The 23,020-nt window shown below is 41.7% G+C and overlaps 3 protein-coding genes and 1 long non-coding RNA gene across 4 annotated transcripts in view; 1 reads left to right on the top strand and 3 right to left on the bottom strand.

The window, feature by feature from the left end:
- Positions 1–998: 998 nt before the first annotated feature.
- On the bottom strand, positions 999–5,007 carry aldoab (aldolase a, fructose-bisphosphate, b). The gene is made up of 7 exons (XM_084002239.1): positions 4,851–5,007; positions 3,597–3,715; positions 2,785–3,051; positions 2,530–2,690; positions 1,891–2,149; positions 1,593–1,792; positions 999–1,457 (listed from the first exon to the last, which is right to left on the bottom strand). Exons 2-7 carry the CDS (start codon positions 3,706–3,708, stop codon positions 1,365–1,367), a joined length of 1,092 nt encoding a protein of 363 aa, XP_083858365.1. The 5' UTR covers positions 3,709–3,715; positions 4,851–5,007; the 3' UTR covers positions 999–1,364.
- Positions 5,008–6,766: 1,759 nt separating this feature from the next.
- On the top strand, positions 6,767–18,782 carry LOC311032560 (integrin alpha-X-like). Its single transcript, XM_084039442.1, has 30 exons — positions 6,767–6,967; positions 8,593–8,695; positions 8,884–8,978; positions 9,380–9,444; positions 9,596–9,710; positions 9,972–10,096; positions 10,198–10,346; positions 11,264–11,414; positions 11,507–11,657; positions 11,861–11,931; positions 12,131–12,251; positions 12,582–12,718; positions 13,112–13,258; positions 13,344–13,556; positions 13,655–13,788; positions 13,995–14,140; positions 14,225–14,382; positions 14,469–14,594; positions 15,015–15,088; positions 15,746–15,887; positions 15,971–16,069; positions 16,153–16,232; positions 16,309–16,395; positions 16,488–16,557; positions 16,682–16,780; positions 16,900–16,980; positions 17,086–17,196; positions 17,378–17,491; positions 17,572–17,682; positions 17,877–18,782. Exons 1-30 carry the CDS (start codon positions 6,931–6,933, stop codon positions 17,967–17,969), a joined length of 3,405 nt encoding a protein of 1,134 aa, XP_083895568.1. The 5' UTR covers positions 6,767–6,930; the 3' UTR covers positions 17,970–18,782.
- On the bottom strand, positions 18,647–19,202 carry LOC311032561. Its single transcript, XR_014599189.1, has 2 exons — positions 19,148–19,202; positions 18,647–19,108 (listed from the first exon to the last, which is right to left on the bottom strand). It is a non-coding gene; the product is annotated as an uncharacterized lncRNA (long non-coding RNA).
- A 114-nt stretch (positions 19,203–19,316) lies between these two features.
- LOC311008493 (uncharacterized protein) overlaps positions 19,317–23,020 on the bottom strand; it is a gene marked incomplete at its 3' end in the record, with an annotated part of 55,445 nt that continues 51,741 nt past the window's right edge. Inside the window, exons 62-72 of the mRNA XM_084002182.1 lie at positions 22,708–22,976; positions 22,469–22,614; positions 22,067–22,385; positions 21,530–21,692; positions 21,157–21,425; positions 20,918–21,063; positions 20,535–20,829; positions 20,268–20,439; positions 19,912–20,177; positions 19,694–19,803; positions 19,317–19,583 (exon numbers count right to left, since the gene is read on the bottom strand). Coding sequence (XP_083858308.1) covers positions 19,317–19,583; positions 19,694–19,803; positions 19,912–20,177; positions 20,268–20,439; positions 20,535–20,829; positions 20,918–21,063; positions 21,157–21,425; positions 21,530–21,692; positions 22,067–22,385; positions 22,469–22,614; positions 22,708–22,976 — 2,422 coding nt within the window. The remainder of the gene's footprint in view (positions 19,584–19,693; positions 19,804–19,911; positions 20,178–20,267; positions 20,440–20,534; positions 20,830–20,917; positions 21,064–21,156; positions 21,426–21,529; positions 21,693–22,066; positions 22,386–22,468; positions 22,615–22,707; positions 22,977–23,020) is intronic.

Consider the following 23,020-nt stretch of genomic DNA (forward strand, 5'->3'; position numbering starts at 1 on the left):
ATCCGCCATATTTCGAGGTTTTAACGCAGTAAACAAAGCGACGAAAATTACTTTGTAATACAAGGCAACTTTATATGTATTGCACATTTAAAAACGTATTGACACTTTTCACTTTATACTGTCAGAGGGTTGTGGGTCAGACTCTTGGTTTTACTACATGTCTGCCTCTAATGAGGAACTGAAATTTACCGACACACCAGTAGCCTAGTCTTGTTTTGATGAAACTTGATGCAACCTGTTAGTTTGCACATAATCATTTTGGAAAAATGTAGAAAAGAAATAACATACTAACACAAGATATTAAAAAAAGGAATTATTAAAAGAGAACACACTTATTATCAATACTAATAGTAGTATTATACTTGTTCAGCTAAGTGGTCAGATGCTTTCATTTTAGTTTCAGAAACATTGTATTGTGATGGGTAATTCAATTATAAAGATAAAAAACAATATAGGCTACACCTACACACCTTATTTACTAATGGAGGACAGCCTAACAGTAAACTTCAGATCAACACATTTTGCATATCGCAATCATTTCAGTTTTCAAGATGTCCTTGGTCTCAAGTAAAGTATTATTGTTTTACTTTTAACCTGTTCATGAGGGGGGAAAAGTACTGATTTCTTATTTATTGAGACTTATTGACACTAATATAGGCTATACATTAGGGGGGATTAGCTCAGGAGGTAGAGCGGGTTGGCTGGCAACCGCAAGATTGCCGGTCCGATCCCCGGCTCCTCCTAGCTGAGTGCCTGGTGTCCCTGAGCAAGACACCTCACCCTAATTGCTCCTGGCGAGCTGGCTGTTGCCCTGCGTGGTTGACTCCGCCGTATGTGTGTGAATGTGTGCATGAATGGGTGAATGTCAGTCATTACTGTAAAGCGCTTTGGATAAAAGCTATATAAATGAGGACCATTTAATATTATCAGGCTACAGTAGCCCCAGCTTCTTACTCTTGTTTGTGTGCAAAGACTCAAAAAGGAAGTAGAGCAACATATTTGGGTGAATACTTTATTCAATGGTACCAGTATAAATCATATACTGCACTTGGTGGAATCAGACCAAGGAAATAATAGTACAAGTTGTGTAAAAACAGTGTAGGAATCTTCACCTGAAAAAAAAAAAAGGATTTTAAAAATAAAAGGTATGGGAATGGAGGCAGAACATTTTTTGCCCAGAATCTCCTGGTTGCAGCAACAACCCCAACTAAAGTTGTTTCTCCTTCACTTTTCTACCAATATTCTGTAATAGTGCTGTTGTTCAATAGCAAGGCCTAGGTGGTGTCTACAAGGACATGGGCTTTCCCATGGTGATGTAATACAGGTGGGAAGAAGGTGGAAAGGGATATGGTGAGTGTCCATGCTTAATAAGCGTGGTTTTCCACAAACAGTGACTCGCCACCAGCAGCGCTACCTCCACTGGGAGCGTATTTGCCCTGGCAAGCCTGGCTGTTAGCCTGTAAGAGATAGAAGGACAGTGTTAGTCAATGCACAATAAAGTATTGTAGTTTGATGGATATGATCAAATTTCTCTAAACAAAACTCTACTACAGAATCTGCGTAACAAGATTTGTATTTATGTCGACACATACCAGAGCTCTCTTGATGAACTCTTCCTGGCATGCCTTTCCATTCTCCTTCTTGCCGCCCCAGGCTTTGAGGGCAGAGGCCTGCAGGGCACGGCCATATGAGAAGGTCACGGCCCAGGGTCTGTGCAGAGGGCACTGGTTCATGGCGTTCAGATTGACGGAAGCCTCCTCCTCACTCTGGCCACCAGACAGGAAGGTAATGCCTGTACAGGAAAAGCATGGGAGTTTAGCAATGCAAACTATGATATAAAAGTTTGCACATGTGTCCATGGCAACAAGAGAGTGTGCGCCTCCAGCTCACCAGGGACTGCAGGGGGCACAGTGCGGCGCAGGGCAGTAATAGTTGCCATAGCGATCTCCTGGTTGCTGTATTTGTGTGAGCAGGAGTGTCCAGCGGTAACCATGTTGGGCTTGAGCAGGGTGCCCTCCAGGTAGACGTGGTGGTCAGACAAGGCCTTGTAGACAGCAGCCAGGACCTTCTCAGTTACATACTGGCAGCGCTTCAGGTCATGGTCACCATCGGGGAGAATCTCAGGCTCAACGATGGGGACGATGCCGTGCTTAGTAAGGCAGAAACAAAAGGAGTCAACAAGGAGGCAAGAAATAAGGACAGTTGGGTCATTTGGTTGCTTGTTTTGAGGTTTGGAACATTCAAACGGTATTGCAGAAAATTAGTGACATGGTGATGTCATGCCAAACAAAAAACAGCACAGAAGTTGCTTTTTTTCATGTATAATAAGTGCATATAATAGATGATGATCTAGATTCTAGGGCCATTGACAAATTAGTTATTTAGATTGACCACACAGATTGTTGAAAGAACATTTTTCCTAGCGATAATTTATATACAGTAGTTAGGTCTGTCACAGCCATGAAGCTTGTTCAATTATGTGGAAGACCTGTCAAGACCTGACTGATTTCTGTCTGTTGCTTTTCTTACCATCTGGCAGATACTGGCATAACGGGCCAGGACATTGGCGTTCTCGATGATGGACAGTCTTGAGGGAGTGGTTGGGGTGATCTTCATCACACAGCGCCACTTGGCAAAGTCAGCACCATCCTTCTTGTACTGGGCGCAGCGCTCATACAGTCCATCCAGACCTGCGAAACAGGGCGAGAGCACACGTTGGATTAGTTAGACAAAGGTATTAAAAGATGCTGACTCTTTTTCTGTCCTAATTTGTTTATCACTCACCCTGGGTGGTTGTCTCGCCGTTGGTTCCGGCCAGGGGGACAACACCTTTGTCGACCTTGATGCCGACCACCATGCCCCTTTCCTTGAGGTACTTGGTGAAGAGCTTGCCATCGTCGGTCTTCTGGTACATGGTCTCATGGAAGAGGATGACACCACCGATGCAAGGCTTGGCGCGGTCATCAGCGGTGAAGAGGAGCTGGCGGTACAGCCTCCTGTTCTCTTCAGTGTTCTCAGCATTGATGCTCTGGAAGCGCTTGGCCACACTACCTAGAAGTTGTGTAGACAGAAGATATATAGATGAGAAATGAATCAATCCAATGTGGTTTTTGAGTTGAGTAGTTCTGAGAAATGTATGTTCAAACTAGCTGTAGTCACAACCTAGTGTTCCTGATTCTTTCACACAGGTTTTGAATAACTTGGTTATCACATACAGGGAGCTTTCAGTACAACTGAATGCTGAACAAGAGATTTATAGTTACCAAAAAGCACAAGGCCCTAAAGCATACCCTGATTTATTGTTTATTTTACTCTAAATGGGACCATAATTAATTAAATGATTATCATGCTGTATTAAACAGGCTTGAAACTAGCATTGAGATCACAAACTCATTTACAATGTTTACTGAGGTCATTTAATTTAACTTCTCTCATAGACTTCTGTACAAACAGTAGCTACACTTCTGCATTGCCTTCACTTTTCAGAACTGGAGGTTGCCACATGCTAAATGAGAGAATCTACGACACTTGCTTTTTCACATGAATGTATATATAATCAACCTATCTATAGAAAGTATATTCTTGAAATTATTTACCAGTGGACTCGTCTGCAGCAAGGATTCCCTTGCCGGGAGCGACGATCTTGTGAGCAATATCACTGAGCTCCTTCTTCTGCTCAGGAGTGAGGAAGGGGTATGCGTGAGGCATCCTGACTCTAGGAGGAAGACAAGGTATGAGAGAATATGGAAATATTCAGTTGGCAAATAGGCAAGACACAGCTACATTTAGGCAGAGTTCATAGGTTCAACAAAATTCATGCGTGACATTTGGGGTTTTGGTTCTTGTTGCGAATGCATGGGAAACTGCATGATGAAAGAAGAGCAAAAGCTTCGGTTAACTGTTTCAAGGAAGTGGTGAAACAAGCCTGACTACGTGGTGTGGTGTTTTCCTGTCTTCTGGTGCCTTGGCCAGCTGTCGCCATAACCATGTGACTGCAGTTGTTGCAGCTATAACTGCAGGTTACGGCCCACCACCCCCCTAAGCCCCACCCTTCATGTATGCGATCACCCTTGAAAAATCATGACAAGCATGCGGGTGAGCTATTCCATTTTCTAGCCTCTTATCCCTGACCTTTCCCTCCCCCCACCAAGCCCCCCTTCCCTCCTCATTCCTCCTCCCTGCTCTTCTATCGCACAAACACTCTTCTCCTCTCAGTGTCTCCGCTATCAATTGGCTGGACTAAATATACACAGTGTATTACTGTGAGGCACTGAAAGCACTATAGCCCAGCAAGAAGGCATTACATTCAAGAGAATTGTGCAGCTTCAGCCACCTCTGCTCAGAAGTCACTCTACAGCCTGGACACATTTACACAGTTTTAGATGAAGTCTTAGTCATACTAGTTAGTCACAATGGACCAGAAAGAAATTTAAGAAGTGGAAACTTCCCGTCAGATTGAGACGAGTGTAGCAACAACCAGTGATGCACTGGAAATAGATGAGCAAAACCGCTCAGTAAAGTAGAAATGAGTGTGTTATGTGACAATACCATATGTAAAATAGATAATGCTGAGGTAGGTATTTCAGTCTGTTTTACAGTTTAGTTTAGTTTATCAAAGGTAAGATAAGAAGACACATGTCTGTATGGGTTAAATGTGACAATTGCTTTCACAGGAACCCCGGAATTTGTTTGTGCTGTTACAATCGTTGAAACATTACATCTCCAGTATGTGGCAATTAGTTCATGCTCCTGCTTTATAAGAACAAAATATTCAACTGGTAGCATAAAAAGTCAAGTAAAGTAATGCATTTATCTCAGTTTCACAGTTGTGAAATTGTCAGTTCTGTTACCTTTGAGGTTTGGAGGAGAGCTGAGAGAAGAGAGAGGGAAGGAGAAGATCCGGCTTTCGTCTGCGACACCCCTCTAGTCCGCTGGCCCTTGTATTTATCCTCCCATTGTGACCCCTCACATTTCAGCTGCCCAGCTATAAAAAGAACAGGACGCAACCAGAGACGGCTCGTGACATTCAGAGGGACTGGGCCGGAGCAACGCGGTGGTGCACAGCCATTGAAAGGGCAAAGAGTGTTTTAGCGAATGGCAGAGAAAGCGTCGGTCAGGGGCAGTTTTTGTGGTTACTCTAGAAAGGTTTTGTGAAGTATAGACTGGGCAGGTGTATAGAAAATATTACCCAGAAATATTTGTAAAACAATAACATGGGCCAGATAGCCTGAATGTATCGTCTTCGTTCCATAATAAATGATGCATCTTCCAAGCACATCCCTGCACTCTGTACACTATAGTTTGACTGCATGCTGCAATGAAAAGTGTCTTTTTTTATACACTATTCAAGTGCAGTTGGTTTAAAATTTGCTTTCTCAACTGAGAAGAGCATCTCGGCATCATCATCTAGAGGTCATTTGAAAGGGCATGTGGAGGAGGATGACTTATATGCATACATTATGTACTAATAGCACACACACACACACACACACACACACACACACACACACACACACACACACACACACCCTTACGCATGGGGCTTGGGGAGCGTGTGCCAACATTGCTAACCTGCACTCGGAAATCAGATCCAGATCCAGCAACAAGTGCGTTGATCCTTGACCTTTTCGTGACCTTTCATGATGGTCTTTGCTCAGGAAAGGGTCAACTGGCGTGCTTGGCAAAGGTTGCACATGCACATTATATCCGTTTCATTTTCTTACTCAGATAGGTCGCCAGAAAGCACATGGTGAAAGTGTTGGGCTATATGCTGACAATGGCCTTATTACAGCCTAACACCCTATCTGTGGTGAGCAGAGCAGTGGCAGAAAAAGATGTACACTTCCTGAATAGAGGCTGTGGGCTGTATTATTTGACACACAGATGTGTGATAAGAACAAAACATGCATCACTTTGCTTATCATCTGTCCGGCAGGAAGAGAGAGAGAGAGAGAGAGAAAGAGAGAGCAGTGAGGCTCTTATTCATGATGTAATTATACAAAATGTATATCTAATTAGCTGAATTCTTTCCTCTATTTGTTTCCGTTGACGGTGAGAAACCGATTCAAAATCCTTGATGAACGGACATCGCTAGATATAAAGTCATCACGTATTGACTTTATATCTAGACTTTATATCCCCCCCCCCAAAAAAAAAAAACCCACCCCTACCTATAGCACTCTGATCATAGCACTGTTGCTCTTAAGGTACTACTTTATTCAGATGAGGAACTAACACTTGTTCTATTTTAAGCTCTTACTTAATCGGCAATGATACGTTGTGGTTTCTTTGTTTCATTCTTTTGACAAATGTAATTATTGTAATCTGCTAAATGACCTAAATGTAAATGTATTGTATCTATTATCTAATATCCTACCAGCTCACAGCTAAATCCTCTTCTAAAACTGGCAAGTCTTACAGGAATGAGACAATGCAGAGGAAGTACAAGCAAAAAAAAAAAAAAGGAGAAATGGACCGTTATATTTTTAGGTTTGCTTTTCATGAGGAGACTTATTTCATCATCTCTGGCACATGTTCATTTACTTGTTGTGAAGTTGGGCCAGATGATAATGTAACTTCATCTCTATATCTCTGAAGGAGACGAGGGACACTGTTAGGAAAAACGAACCATGTTATAAGCATTTCTACTTTTAATTACAGCTGAATGACCAATGGGGCTTTGTGGCTGCTGTGGAAACTGAAAGTTTTGAAAGGTCTGTGTTATAACCCCTCCTACATAAGCGTTCCTCTTACTGGCTGCCTTAGCTTTGAGCAGACAACTCATGATTTCTGCATTTAGCTTTCAACATCCCCTTCCTTGACAATATTCAGTGGTAAAACGGTCACTAGGTCGTCAGACGGTATAATACCGGTAGTTTCCAAATAAATGTGTAAAGAATAGGTTTGAGTGTTTACCATCGGAGTAACACAATGGACTGGAAAATTACTACAACAGTATTCTTGTCAGGTAAGACAAGTTTGTACCTCCTGATGTTATCTTCCATTGCTCTTTATACATTAGGTATAATGTTAAAAATATATAATGGTAGATATGATCCTGTCATTTAATTTAGTCACATTTTATTACTTTTACTTGCTTACTGATAATTATTCTTTGTGTTATGTTAAAAACAACCAGTGTTAAAATATGAATAATTGCAATAACTATATGTAGAAAAACATTTGACATATGATCATCAATTTTGATATTTGTCCTCTGTGATATCACGATCTCCCCGTGTAAGCGTGCGTTCTTTCCGGGTACTTCACTTCGACTTCCTCCCACAGTCCAGACCTGCATTTGAGGTTAATTAACTTAGGTGTGAGTGTGAATGGGTGGCTGTCTCTTTATATGTCAGACTCTCACCATACAAAGCTTCCTCTAAAATGTCTTTCTCATCTTCTTTTAATTGGAGAAAAAGTTTAATTAAAAAAAAAAAACCCCACCTTAAACATGGCAGCAAACATTAGGGCTTTACAATGACATTTCAATTACAAATATCGTGGAGTTATGATCATTTAAACTTATGATGTTGTAGAAGCATCTATCTGTGTGCAGGGTTGACAGTTTGACAGTCTGACATCTTATATTATTATTATGTTTGAATTAAAATTGACCATAAACAAGCTGCCATGGACATTACTCAGCTCCCGATAGTTAACATGATGCTGTTTGCTAAACCTACACTTCTTGTGAGACCAAGAGAGAGACATATTAGGACCACCACATCTCACACATACTATTTATGTTACTGGTGGTTTAGGTTGGGTAAATATTGAGTGAGTAACAAGAAAGACTGTGCTGACCAAAGCAGAAGTCCATGATGTGAGAGACATTCTGGATAATTTCTGTAACTCTCTTTTTTAAGCTGTGAAGGTTCCCTGGAATTAAGGCTCTTCACAAGAAAAAGCAGAACTTGCAGACATTTTTTTCTGCATTTATTATTCTGGAGACACGATGGCAGCAAAGCTATCATATTATGTAATTTAGTCAGATTTTGAAATGTACAGGATACCAAAACCCATTAATATCCAGCAAAGGCATTAGACCACAGCCTATGTTTGTCAATAACACATTTTTGTCTATTAAAACAGTCTCTTGTAACCGTGACCATCTATGAGGAAATACTTGGTCAGTCAATCAAAGTGTTTGCATCATGACTGCTTTCAATGGCCAAAAAAGGAAAAAACAAACAAACAAACAAACAAAAAAAAAGTACGTCACGTCCTGCTTGTTACCATGTAAGGAAGTGTAATTTAGGTTGGTCTAAGAATTATTCCCTCTGTTGAAACATTAAAGAAATGTTACAGAAATTCAGAATGAAAAGTAAACAGAAATACAGATAAACGGGTTCAAAAATGTCATCCTGAATTTGTTTTTATAAACAATAATTTTATGCCTCTATTTTTGCAATTACAAGACTTCTGAAGCCGGCGCTCCTTTGTGGCAGACATCACGCCACTTATAAATGTACTGGAAGCGAAGACCATACATACAGACTAAAACACATGCACACGCAGAATAATGTAAAAGTTACATTAACGCACATGCATCGTGGTTTTAAATCAGGTTGTTTCTTCTTCATTTCACAGTGTTAAAAGCTGCACTTTGCTTTAATATCGATCCCGTGGCTTGGAAGTCCCTGACTGACGATGCTGCAGGCTTTGGATACCAGGTGGTGCAGAGGCGATTGGAGTGAGTCAAAGGCTGTGAAACACAGGCCGACACTGGCAAAATGTCTACAAGTAGCATTTCTGTTAAATGTCTACAAGTAGCATTTCTGTTATGTGTGTGTGTGTGTCTCACACTAATGAGAATCAAACAGTATTTTCATTTAGATTAAAAACGTTGGATTCATTGATCTGCACCTCTCGTTTCCTCAGCTTGCTGGTCAGTGCTCCTCTGGCACAGTATCCAGAAGGACGGGGGCAAATATATAAGTGCACCACCACATCCTGCAGGGAACTATCAATTCCACGTAAGCAACTTCTCCTTTCCAAAGGCTTCATAAACTAAACTTAAACCATAAGGGATGTATGTTTTTTGAAAACAGTATTACACTACTTCTCAGAGCTCTTTTTGTCTTTGCACATTTTAAGACTCAACAATAGAATATTTACTTGTTAGGGTGGAACTACAAAGTACTTAAAGCTGCTGAATAATATGATAATTGCCTTGGTTATGAGAGATTTGGGAGCATGGCAAAGGCTTTGGGGCGTAGCTGTGCATTTTGAAAACAGTGAGTATGCATTAGCTAATGCTGCTGACAGTTATCAGATAATCTAGGGACGTATTCTAGTCGTGGTCTGGCTGTTGTTGTGGTGCTATGACAAAGTGTCCTGAATGGCTGTTTTAACATGACTGATGAATGTTTTCAAGGATTCGCAGCCAACATGTCTTTTGGCTTGACAATGGCAAATGATCCCATCACAGGAAACACCTTGGTGAGCCGGTAAACTGCAAATATTCACAAGTCATCATGGAGAAAATCCTCTTTTTCTTTGGGAAACCATTTCCTCGCTGCCTTTATTTTACCAATGCACAGAAAAATAGCAACGCGTTATATATATTAATCAGGACTTTGTCCCTTTTCAGGCGTGCGGCCCAACGATTCCAAAAGACTGCAAAAGTATCACCATGTACAGTGGTCTATGCTATCAGATAGACAGTTCTGATCTTGTCACAGGTCCTACACCTCCTTCTTCTAAAGGTAAATATCGATTTACACCACACACACACACACACACACACACACACACACACACACACACACACACACACACACACACACACACATAAAAATATCACTGTCACTGATGCAGGTACACTGAAAGGGTGCAAGGGGAGTTTAATATAGTTTCATGCTATTTATTAAAGAGTCCAGGACCTACTTCCTGTGTGCTGCATTTATGCGAGGTGTATGAATCAACAGTTTAACTAATTTATGGGTTTTATGAAATCTCTTCGACAGAGTGCCGATCAGCAGACATCGCATTCCTGCTGGATGGCTCAGGCAGCGTAAGCCCAGAGGACTTTACAACAATGAAGACGTTCGTTAAAGATTTGGTCCGCTCACTCCTGCCAGTAGATACAAAGGTAATGTTGTGTTTTCATTGCTCAATTGCCAATAGCACAGACTCTGAGAAATTATTTTTAGTGCAACAATTCTTAATTTTCCCTTTCTCCTTGTTTTGCAGTTTGCCATCGCCCAATTCTCCACAGATCCTCATGTCCATTTTTACTTTAATAACTTTTTCTCTGGAACTACATCATGGGAAGCTAAAATTGATGCCATTTCACAACAAGGGCGCACAACTTACACAGCTAAAGCCATCAAATATGTGCTGTAAGTGCCATCATCAAATTGACCTCCCATTTGTACAGGAGGATCTTTAATTACGTTAAATGCCACAAAGTGCTAAATCCATCAAAGCTTGACTGGGTGATAATAGTTTGAATTTTGATACATTTTATTTCACATTCTGTTGTGTTCGTCTGTGGACCCGGACTGAGAGACCAGAGGCTGAGCGGCAGGTTTAAAGTGTTTATTTACAACAGGTAATAGTGCTGCGAGCTGGTGCGGGTGACGTGGCCGTGCGGGCAGGTCGGCAGTAGACAGCCGAGGAGACGAGCAGGCAGGTAGGCAGGCAGGCAGGAGTCCAGAGGAGAAGCGCTGGGGATTTCCTGGAGAGCGAAGCCACAAGACAGGCGTTAGCGGAAACAGCTACGGTATACTGAAGTACGTTCAGGTTTACAAAGAGCGATACGGAGCACGTCAACATCACCGTAGGGACTGAATCATCTGGCGATGAAGTGGTGGAGAGACCAGGGTTAAGTAGGCTGGAGCTGATGAGCTGAATGGGAACAGGTGCGCCTACTCTGTCTCGGCTGCCGGCACGCCCACCGGACACACCCTGAGGAGGGGCCGGTGAGGGAGAGGAAAGGAGGGGGAAGACAGACAGGGAAAAACACACAAACTGGCACAAAACCCCAGACTGTCCCGGCAGAACCGTGACAGTACCCCCCCTGTCTTTGACATTTCTTTGACATTTGGCAGAACTAAATGTGGAAATTAAAGCCATTTATTTGCCTTTATTGTTGGATTAGAATAAATTAGGTATCCCAGCGAAACTGACACCTATACTGTGAAAAGACAAACTGAGTTGTCTTTATGTACATCATATTGTTAATTGAATTCACCGTATGATATGATACAAAATGCATTGCAAAAATGTGCAATGAAATTGTATCTTTCCTCGACAGCGAAAATGTTTTCACATCAGGAAACGGTGCCAGGTCAAATGTGAACAAGATCTTGATAGTCATTACCGATGGACAATCGCATGACCCCGAAGATTTGCCATCTGCAGCACAGATGGCTGACACGCAAAAGATTGTTCGATTTACCATTGGAGTAAGTTCCTCAGTTCCATGAATTTAAGCAGCTAATTAACTTGTTAACGTGCACAGTAAAACACTTTAAACACCTGTTTTTAATATCCCTAGGTTGGGGGCGCATTTAGGACTACGAACGCAAAAAAGGAACTGGACATCATTGCGTCCTCTCCCAAAGAAGACCATGTATTTCAAGTGGAAAACTTTAACGCACTTGAGAAAATAAGACAGAGTTTGCAGGCCAAGCTCTTCTCTATTGAAGGTATAGATACAGAGTTTTAAAAAAAAGCAATTGGCAAAGACACTTTTTCAACCGACATACAATTTCAGTCAAAGCATGAATTTTTTGTAAATCAGAGTTGGATTTTAATTCAACCTGTATAAACATATGTATTGGGATGTGGCCACTGCATCACACAGCATTGAGAGAATATGATAATTATTTAATTCATGTTGCTGTTACAGGATTGCAAAAGGGAGACTCGCTGAAAATGGAAATGGCTCAAGAGGGATTCAGTGCAGCTTACGGACCCGAGGTAATAATAAACACCAGAAACTCAATAACACACAGATACGCAAATGACTGTGTCACCCTTTGTTGATGGAAAGCATGCAGAATTATTAATGTGTGTTACACTACAGCATTTTATTTGACAATGAGAAGTTCTGGATTTAGTGGAAATGTGTAATAAAATGAATTATGAAATCCTGTTCAATTATCTGTTTAAATTGAAGAGGATGCTAATAGCTACTGTTGGAGCTAATGAGTGGAGGGGAGGCTTCCTGCAATACTTACGGACGACAGGCAAGAAGATGACAAACTATGAGCCCAATATAGAGAAAGATAGTTATCTGGGTAAGAATTTAAACATTTTATATTACATGTGAAATGGAAATCATGGTGTTTATACAAACATCTTAATAGAGATGAATATGAAGACTCTTCTCAGTCTCAATACTTGTGAAATCATGTCAACATTTTCAGAACTAGAAGTATTAGAAATGTTTTAGTTCAAAGGTGAAAGAGATTAAAATCTTTGTCCAAATTTAACGAATTGGATTTCTTTAAAAAAAAAAAAAAATGTTTTAAATATGTTCGCCCCAGAGCTAATGGTCATAACTAACACAAATCTGCAAAGATAGATAGTTGGACAGTTCAATTCTAACTAATGGGATTTCATTCTAGGTTACTCTATGGCAGTCGCTACAACGAGGCAAGGCACCTTGACAATCGTCGGTGCTCCGAGATATCAACACAGAGGAGTTGTGATGGTAGTTCAGCAAAACTTGGCTCACAAAAAGGTTGATCCTTTTCCATGGAAGGTGCGTACCTACAATTAAAGGAACAGTGCGTCGCATTTCGGGGAATCTATTGGCAGAAATGGAATATAATATTATTAAGTAGATTTTCTTGGATAAAATAATTATATTTTGATTAACTTACGATTATTGTACATGTACATATAAGGAGTGGGTCATAGAGCCAGCCATCGTGTTTCTACAGCAGCCTAGAAAAAACAAACCAAACTCAAGACAAGGCCATTTACATCAGCCATCGTAGTTATCCTATATGCTTGGCAGCTCACCTCTAGATGCCGCCAAATCCTTCACACTGCACCTTTAAGAGGGTCTGACTGTCCTGAATGCCAATGTGAAGCACTTTTTAAGTCCTTCTTTTATGTCGTTCTTTCCATTGATAATTTGTTGCTTTCACAGTTTCAGAGCGGTGAATATTTTGGGGCCGTTGTTTGTGCAATGGACGTGGATAGTGACAGCTTCACTGACCTCATCCTCATATCTGCTCCTATGTTCGTGGACACTGATCGAGAGGGAAGAGTTTACGTTTGCAGCCTAACCAATTTGGTAAATGACAGTTTTATCAGGTGCCATTAATACATCTCTTTTTTTTTAAAGCCACTCAAACGACTCATCTTTATATTTTCACCAGAATGTCGAGTGCCACTTCGACTCCCCGACAGTACTGAAAGGGGATGCATCTGACAAAGGCAGGTTTGGGTCTTCTCTTGCAGTCCTGCCTGATCTTACCACAGATGGTCTCAGTGAGTTGGCAGTTGGAGCACCTTTGGAGAACAATGGGCAAGGCAGCATCTATATATTCCACGGTGAAGGACAGGGTAGAATCAGTGTTGCTTATTCGCAGGTAAGCGACTAAACAGATCCTGAGCACATGGGTTTATGTTTGCCACCGTTTTCAACATACAATCTACACATTCAATCTAAATATTTCCTTTTGCATAGAGAATTGCCGGCTCTGAAGTCAAGTCAGGACTGAAGTTCTTCGGCATGTCGATCAGCCAGTCGTCCTTTGACCATAGTATGGACAATCTTCCTGACATCGCGGTGGGTTCAAGAGGCACAGTTGTCTTACTCAGGTAAGTCCAAGATGCTCCTGCCATATTGATCATAAGTGCAATTACTACTCCTATCAAACTTTAGCTCGGCAAACATGTGCATTCAGTGTCTTTTTTTAGGACAGACCTCTTCACCAATAACAGAATGTATCAGGCAGCTAAGATTGTCAACTGATCAAAAAGCCAACAGTTATCCATGTGTGTTTTCCTGCTCTGTTGACTCCCAGATCAAAGCCCATAGTAATGGTAGAAGCCACAGTGTCGTACAGCCCAAACCAAATCCCTACTCAAAACGTGAAAGACTGCTCAGAAGCTTTGAAGACCACAGCCACAATCTGCTTTTCCATGACCAAACACTCTGAACTTGACCAAGGTACCTGATACTCTGCTGTCCACGCATTGTATGTGTGTGGGTCGACATGAGTTACCTCGCAATGAAACTGTAATCTCGTTCCAGCTGATGCAACGATCAACTATAATCTAACGCTGGACGCCACACGCAAAGTCCCAAACAACCGAGCTTACGTTGGTGCGAAACAACAACGAGCGGCAGCCGGAGAAGTTACTCTCGACTTACTGCGACGCAAATGCGAAATGGTGACATTCTTTGTTGAGGTGAGTTTTTAGACATTCACAACATAAAAATCTGGTAGATTATGTACTTGTGAAAAATCTTTTTAACTGGATACCTCTTCTTGCAGGCTTGTCCAGAAGATGCTCTCAATGCACTTTCCAATGAACTCAGATTCAGCTTTGATGGTTTGCCTTCTAGCCAAAATCTCCGTCCAAGCCTTGCCCTTCAGGCGCAGACAACAAGCTTTTACCCTGTAAGTAGTATCACCACATTTGCAGGAATATTTTAATACTTTTTTTTCTTATTTAACTCATCAAGTAGCCGATAGCCGCAATGGTTTTACTTTCCTCATGAGGACACATGGGGGCTGCGATCAAGCACAACAAACCAAAACATGCAATACCCCTTCCAAAACCATGGATAGGGCCTCTCGGCCAGGTTGTATCGCACTATACACGTTACAGCGCAGGGTAAATAATACTTCTATTTTAGGGTTCTATATTTTAGGTATTTTATATGGTCTATTGGCGATAGAGAGGGGGAATCCCACGCATCGCCTTCCCCCATTGTAATTTAATTTATTTGTGTTTTATTTGAGTACGCAGCTAGACTTCAACCATCATGTGTACTCGTTTTGAACATACATGGTTTTACTTCATACTCTCTTCCACAGTTAAGTTTTGAGACAAATTGCCGCATGGTTGGCAAATGTATCGATAACCTGAGTGTGGATTTCAACTTCACCAGGTGAGTCACAAAAGGGAAGCCTGACTTGAGTTTGCGGTCACAGGTCCCCTTTTCTATAAATGCAAGGAGAATCTAACCGATTCAGTTTTGGGGAGCAAATATTTCAGCTGATAATTTTTGTTGTTATATTTGAAAAATAGCATAGCATATGTGTTCAAAGTCTTTTTTTTTTCTTTTCACATTGATGTCTGACTTCAGCGATCCCCTGACTTTTTATTTTCCACTGGTCAAAGTTTTCTTTTGAAATATCTCAACACCCACAATTCTACATGGATGGCACATCTGTGGTTCACAGACAGTGGTCCACACTTTAGATAAAGTCCCTTTAGCGCCATCTTGAGGCTTTTACTTTAAATGCCTCAATTACAGGGTAAATTGTTAATTTATTTATTATGTGATTCAATTACTTTTTTTTTTCTAGCGTTATCATCAGCTCAACATTTTTAGTTCTCCATATACTTTGTATTATAACAAAATTAACGACATTCCCATCAGTCTCAGCTGTACTATGTGTTTTGTTCTAATTAGATCTGTAGATCCTTAAAGCACTGTCACACAGAATTAGCGTTGGCCTCCCATTCACTTTCAATGGTTAGAATGGTTGTACTTTTCGACCACAGCTACACCTCTAACTACTCTTTGCTCATCATTTTCCAGATCCTTAGAGGTTAAAGTGGGCATTGATGAACTATTGGATGTCTTAGTCTCTGTGGAGAACACTGGGGAAAACGCTTACAACAGCCATGTCATTCTCACATACCCAGTCGGACTCTCCTTCAGGAAGTTTACAATTCTGCAGGTAAGGCATCTGGATCAAGTCTGCTTCACTTCATCTCTGGTCAGCTGCTCTCTGCGCTTTTTAATATGTGTTTTTAATAAAAGGGAAGAATTGAGTGTAGCTCCTTGGACAGTGAAGGTGGCTTAACACGAGGAAAGACAGACTGCAATGTGAACAAGCCTATTATGAAGAGCGACGCCAAGGTTGGTTCTTTGCACACGATGATCCATTCTCGATGCAGCAGAGACGGAAGAGCAATCTGATTTCTTTGTTAACATCATTTTAGGCTTCCTTCATCGTCTCCTATGGGATTGAAACTAATAGTAGACTTGACAGGAGGATTTCTATCTCTGCAAATGTGACCAGGTACTGCTCGGCTGCCTATGATAAGCAAGTGTGCAATAGTCCCATTACCATTTGACCTACTTGACCTCTTCTTTAGTGAGAATCCGGAGCACGCAGTCACAAGCGAACGCTACAAAATCAAAGGGATCGATGTGAAGTACAGCATTTTTGTTACATTTCAAAGGTTTGTGTTCTATGCGAAAACAAAGAAATGTTCTGAAAAAGCTGGCATTTTATCAGCATAAATTCATCTAACCTCTGAATGTATCTCTTTAGTTCCCTCAGCTACAGCAATTTCTCTTTCGGGAAGAATAATTTAAAGAAACCAGTCCAACAAACGATTGAGGTAATATATCCTATCATAATATCTGTGTTTATTTTAACGTTCGGTAACGTGGATCAGACTTTAGTGCACATTACGGTACGGAATACCTACCACCCCCTTTTTCTATTCTATCTCCGTCTCTTAGGTGTCAAATGATATCAGAGCACTGAATTTCACTGTGGTGTTCAAGGTGCCAGTGAAGCTCGGCGAAAAAGACATCTGGGTGGAATCGAGCAGCTTGCAGGTAACATGTGGGAACTCAAATATATTTTTATGCAGCTACAGCATTATGGATGGATGTGGTTATGCACAAGGACCGCATCTGGGTTCCTATTAAACATGACATGAAATCATCCATTTCAGATTCCAGACTGCCAAAGATACGGAGATGAACCCCCTAATGCCATGGATTTTGTTGCAAAGATACAGAAAAATAAAGTAGTGGTAAGCATGCCTCTACAATATATAGAGTAGAACTGCAGCTACTTCTATGTAACTGGATGCCAGGCCTGATTACAGCTCACTCTACTTTCTTTGAATCGCCAACAGGATTGCTCTGTAGCCAGGTGTGCTGTGTTCAAGTGCAGTCAGTTCATGGGAAGACTGGAGAGTAAAATTTACAAAATCTCTGCCAACGTCAGTTCTGGATGGATAGAGCAGGTAATTGCTGTGTGTGTGTGTGTGTGTGTGTGTGTTATTTTAAGTGCTGCATTTGGAAATATAACTACACCTGGTACACTTCGTAAAATATCTACACATATTATGATTTCAAAACAAAATTTAACTCAGGATAAAATCCATAGGCTCACCCCGATCCTCATTTCTCTCCCCCCCAAAACAGATTGGGCTTCAATCTGCCAAATTCCTCTTGACCAGTACAGCCAGCATGGAGTACGACAGAAACCAGTACATCTTCTTTTCAACGGCGTCAAATAACAACCCTCCTGTTCGCAAGGTGATCGATTACACTTTTACGTCTTTGGGTTTTTAAAACTGCTTGAACCCGATCCACATGATGTCATTTCCTCCTCTCAGATTGAGGCAGAGGTAGAAGTGTATGGCGAGCCAGACTTCACCAAAGAGATTGTCGGAGGATCATTGGGAGGGTTGGCCCTACTTGCTTTAATCACCGCTGGCCTGTATAAGGTGAGACACTGAACATACACCGTGTCAGTTTATTGCAGAGGCAATTAAGCCATTTTGAGGTGCAATGCTATTGCAAAATAAATTGTATTCACGTTTTTTAAATATTTAATATGTTATTCTCTCTTCTGGTTTGGTTCTTTACATGTATTTATTGCGTGTTTCTGATATAACTCTCTTTGTTTTTGCACATTCAGGCGGGATTTTTCAAGAGTAAATACAGTCAAATGATTAACAATGAGGCAGCAGCAGGTGAGGGGGCTGATGGAGGCGCGCCCGAGCCAGAATAGACCTACTGATTGCAGCCGACCGCAATACAGCAAAACTGCTCCAACATCTGCCATCGTCAGTGGCACCTCTGAGAAATTCATCTGTACCATTACTCAAGAGTTGTAAAGTTTTTATATAATTTGCCATTTTCAGGAATCTACATGTTTTTTAAGGAAGAAGACCACTTTGATTCATGAAACTTTGCTTCTCCCTCACTCAGGCATTCACCATTTCCATTAACTTAATTTCCTTTTCACTGCAAGTAGACATCAGTTCATATAAAGGACTCACAATCATAAAAAAAGTTGATATATTAGACATTCAATAATTGAAGTAATAGTGTGCAGTAAATTGAGATTTCAGGCACTTTATAGAATATATATCATTTTCACTAATAAATAAATGTAATATATATAAAAAATAATTATATGAGACTTTACAAAGTGACACATTGCATTGTTTTAATCAATATTTTAACTTAAATAACACATTGTTGGTCTTCATTGAAGCATTTCTTTTCTATTTCTGCAAGCTATGCGTGTTAATTTGTAGAATTTGCTGTATTGTGAAAAAAAACCCCAGTGTGATCGCCTGGATTCTGGTTTTCATCAAATACTGTATTGTAAAAAACTGCTGAAATGAAAACAGAAAAGTATTCGAAATTGATGGAAAACCACATTTGTATAATGCTTCATCAATATTTATTACATGCAATTAAAGTTACTTTCCACTTCCTGGAACCATTTAAGAATATTTGACCTGAAAACGACTCCCATTTCATGTAGCAAGATAATGGTGTAACAGCAAATAAATGAAACAGAAGTTGTCTTTCATTGGTTTCAGTGAAACACATTTGAAAAAATATATTTTTCCCTGTAGAATTCCATGATTAATCAAATGGAGCAAAGCCTGCAAGCTAGTTCAGGCAGACAACTCGAGCTGCTCCGTCATACTCATGTGACATACCTCATACTCCATGATATTCTTCCTTCACATCCTCACTATTTGGCAGTCTATTTAAGCTATGACACTTCCCATCTCCCCATTTCGCTGCCACGTCAGTATTGTTGTCTGTTTGCTGCTAACCCTCCACCTCCCCAGCATCCACCTGCAGGCTCTGGGGGGGTTAAAATATTTCGTCATCATCACTTCCCATCATCTCTATGTATTCACATATGGGGAGTGATGATGCCGCAGCCTAGACGCCAAACTCAAACTATGTTCTGTTGCTACAATAAAGATTCTAAACGTGAGTTATCTGACTGAAATGTTATACTACAGTAAAATAATTGTTGTTGTTATAAAAATATAAACCTGAGTATGTTAAGTGCATTGAATCAGGGCTTGAGAAGAGTGTTTAAGTGCAACTATGCCTGATCGAACAGAAACATTGAGGTAATGGGGAAGGCGAACGAGAGCAATAAGGAGATTGAGAAACCTGCTGCATTTCCTGCTGTAGCTGCTGAAGGAGATGGCATGTCGCCAACTGTCTCCTTTAGGAAGGCCCCGAATGTTGAAGTTTTGGTGAAGACCTGAACATCAGCGCGGGCGGATTTACTTCTGCTCATTGTTACGACGGCCACCTGGAACCAAGACGAGCCTGACTTGCAGAGCAGAGGGCCACCCTGAAACCCCTGCAAATATATAAAACAGAGGATTCACCCCATGTGAAAACTTGTGCACTGGTGACAAGGCAAGATGAGTTTAGAAACAGTGGTGGATGTGAAGAACTTTTTCCTTTTACCTGTTGAAGGTCCATGGTGTAAGTACAAATATTATCCGAATCGGAAACATCCCCACAACTTGCTACTTGTGTTTCCAGATCTTGAAGGCCTGAGCCGGCTTTATCAGTTGCTGGGGGGAAAATCACATTTACTCATATAAATACAAAAAGTCTTTGTGAATAATCAAAGGATGCCTTATAATTAAGCAACGATTCAGGATCGATTGACAAACCCTTACCTCTGCTCCTGCTGCCTTTCTCCCAGCCTGAAACCCAGCATCGACTTCCAATGGGGAAGCTTCTAGAACCGCTGGTGTCCATACAAACGGGCTGGATATGATCTCTGTAGCTGACTGGTTTAGTCAGCCGCAGCAGTGCAAGATCGGAATCTGTCATTTGGCTCATTGTAATGTTCACAACCCCCAGAGACATCTCAAACTCTTCAGAGCCGTCCACAGGGTGCGGGCCTATAAACACACTCCACTCACTGGCATCTGGACTGGAGCTGTCAGGATATAAAGTGGACCATATTCCTTTATTTCACTCCTAAATGAATTACTGTAATGATTAATACAAAACGTGGTTTTGCACTTACGTAGAGAAGCACTGCGCAGAAGTGAGAACAAAGTTTTTGGTGATTAGGGTTCCTCCACATGTGTAGACCCCATTTTTGTGTAGACTAACCATCCAGGGCCAAGCCCCTCCAGATACAGAACCACTGTCGCCAACAGCACGACTGTTCATGGGAGCATGACCACACTCTGATCCTGTATGATTTTTGTTTTTTAAATGAAGAGAAGTAGATATAAATAACATTGATGAAACAAATCAAAATGTCTAAACACTTTTCCCGGATACTCACTTGCAGGACTGGTTATAAATGGTGGTTTGATAGTTGGTCTTGTTGTCGGAATTGTTGTGGCTGCTGGCAGACCAGGACAGGTGAAGCTGCTGTCAGCATCCAGCCCACTGGAGGTGAACTGGACAAAGCCTGGCTGATCAGAGCGGATGTGGGAGTTGATCCAGGATTGGTACCTGGACACTCTGGAGTAGACTCCCGGCAGATTGGGCCGAGCACAGCCAAAACCAAAACTGACAATTCCAGACTGGACCCAGACGGAGCCTTGCTGGTTCACCATTGGACCTCCTGAGTCACCCTGAGGAGATGGAGAGGAGACGTCTGAGCATTTCAGGAAACACTAAACACATTCATCAACAAGTCACAGATTACATGAAGCAGTCTACCTGACACGAGTCTTTGCCTCCTGCCAGAACACCAGCACAGATCATGTTGTCTGTGATTGTACCGACTCCATTGAGACAGTTACACTGTCTGTTTCCCAGAACTGGCACCTCCACTTCTTGAAGGGTTTCAGGGAACGGTAAAATCACTGAGGACCAACCAGAAGAGAGAACATTCACACATCCACGTATCATTATGGGACACTAAAACAAAACCATGTGTCATCACCAAGCAGACTCACCTCCCTCCACGACGGCCCCCCAGCCAGTGACCCAGCTATCAGTACCGTTGTTGAACACACTGTCACCAGCTGCCAGACACACAGGTCTGATGTAGTCTGTGAATTTGACCGGTGAGGAGAGTCTGAGCAGAGCGATGTCGTTGTCGCTGCTTAAACTGTCGTAGTTTGGATGCAAAATGATTGTGTCGACAGTTCTGGACACTTCGTTTGGGTTGTTGCCCTGCAGGTTCTGACGACCGAGAGAAACCTGCCATCTAGACGTACTGGTACTGAAGTACAAATGACAAAAATTGATTGGTTTTAGGATTAACATGGACTGAAAGTCAAACCAAAGACTGAACATTTTCACCTCTATTATGTGACAGTTACCCACCTGGAGAAACAGTGAGCAGCAGACATCACCCACTCTCTGTTGATGAGGGAACCACCACAAACATGGCTGCCAAATCTCTGCAGACTGACCTGCCAGGGCCAACTTCCTGCTGGAGCGTCTTCACCTCCAACTATCTTGGTGTTCAGGGGAGTGATGCCACACACTTGGAACAGCAACAGGACATGAAAGGTCAATCTTAAATAAGCAAGAAGCTATTCATTAATGGTCACGGGAAACAGCATTTTTTTTATACAGATTCATTATTACTTTTACATGAAACAATATAGCTTAATACAAGGATAATCAGTAATTAGTCCCAATCATGATGGTTTACAAATTCCTGACATGGGTGACTCCTAATGGGAGCATCAGAACAGACACTGTGGACAAAAGAACGCCACAACATTTTCACTTGAAACGGTCCAAAAGCAACACACGGACTGTACCAAATGTTTCCTGACTGTAATTTTTTTTTAACAAAACCAAGAGACTAAATAACATGAATATTCAGAGTACTGTAGTTATCAGGATACTCACATTCAGCACTAGATGCTGAGGATCCTGGATCTGTGGTTGGGTCTGGTCCTGCAGTAGCAACAGGAGTGGTAGCAGTAATAACAGGAGGGGGCAGACCAGGACAGGTGAAGCTGCTGTCAGCATCCAGCCCACTGGAGGTGAACTGGACAAAGCCTGGCTGATCAGAGCTGATGTGGGAGTTGATCCAGGATTGGTACCTGGACACTCTGGAGTAGACTCCCGGCAGATTGGGCCGAGCACAGCCAAAACCAAAACTGACAATTCCAGACTGGACCCAGACGGAGTCCTGCTGGTTCACCATTGGACCTCCTGAGTCACCCTGAGGAGATGGAGAGGAGACGTCTGAGCATTTCAGGAAAAACACATTCATCAACAAGTCACAGATTACATGAAGCAGTCTACCTGACACGAGTCTTTGCCTCCTGCCAGAACACCAGCACAGACCATGTTGTCTGTGATTGTACCGACTCCATTGAGACAGTTACACTGTCTGTTTCCCAGAACTGGCACCTCCACTTCTTGAAGGGTTTCAGGGAACGGTAAAAACACTGAGGACCAACCAGAAGAGAGAACATTCACACATCCACGTATCATTATGGGACACTAAAACAAAACCATGTGTCATCACCAAGCAGACTCACCTCCCTCCACGACGGCCCCCCAGCCAGTGACCCAGCTATCAGTACCGTTGTTGAACACACTGTCACCAGCTGCCAGACACACAGGTCTGATGTAGTCTGTGAATTTGACCGGTGAGGAGAGTCTGAGCAGAGCGATGTCGTTGTCGCTGCTTAAACTGTCGTAGTTTGGATGCAAAATGATTGTGTCGACAGTTCTGGACACTTCGTTTGGGTTGTTGCCCTGCAGGTTCTGACGACCGAGAGAAACCTGCCATCTAGACGTACTGGTACTGAAGTACAAATGACAAAAATTGATTGGTTTTAGGATTAACAT

This window comes from Eutrigla gurnardus (genome assembly GCF_963514095.1).
Source record: "Eutrigla gurnardus genome assembly, chromosome: 22".
NCBI lineage: Eukaryota > Metazoa > Chordata > Actinopteri > Perciformes > Triglidae > Eutrigla > Eutrigla gurnardus.

Coding starts and splice junctions, on each gene's coding strand:
- aldoab (XM_084002239.1), bottom strand. CDS start 3,708: ATGCCTCACGCATACCCCTTCCTCACTCCTGAGCAGAAGAAGGAGCTC. Junction 3,052..3,596: donor TGCTGCAGACGAGTCCACTG/GTAAATAATTTC, acceptor CACAACTTCTAG/GTAGTGTGGCCAAGCGCTTC. Junction 1,793..1,890: donor TGTGCCCCCTGCAGTCCCTG/GTGAGCTGGAGG, acceptor TTTCCTGTACAG/GCATTACCTTCCTGTCTGGT.
- LOC311032560 (XM_084039442.1), top strand. CDS start 6,931: ATGGACTGGAAAATTACTACAACAGTATTCTTGTCAG. Junction 16,070..16,152: donor TTATGAAGAGCGACGCCAAG/GTTGGTTCTTTG, acceptor ACATCATTTTAG/GCTTCCTTCATCGTCTCCTA. Junction 16,396..16,487: donor ATTTTTGTTACATTTCAAAG/GTTTGTGTTCTA, acceptor GTATCTCTTTAG/TTCCCTCAGCTACAGCAATT.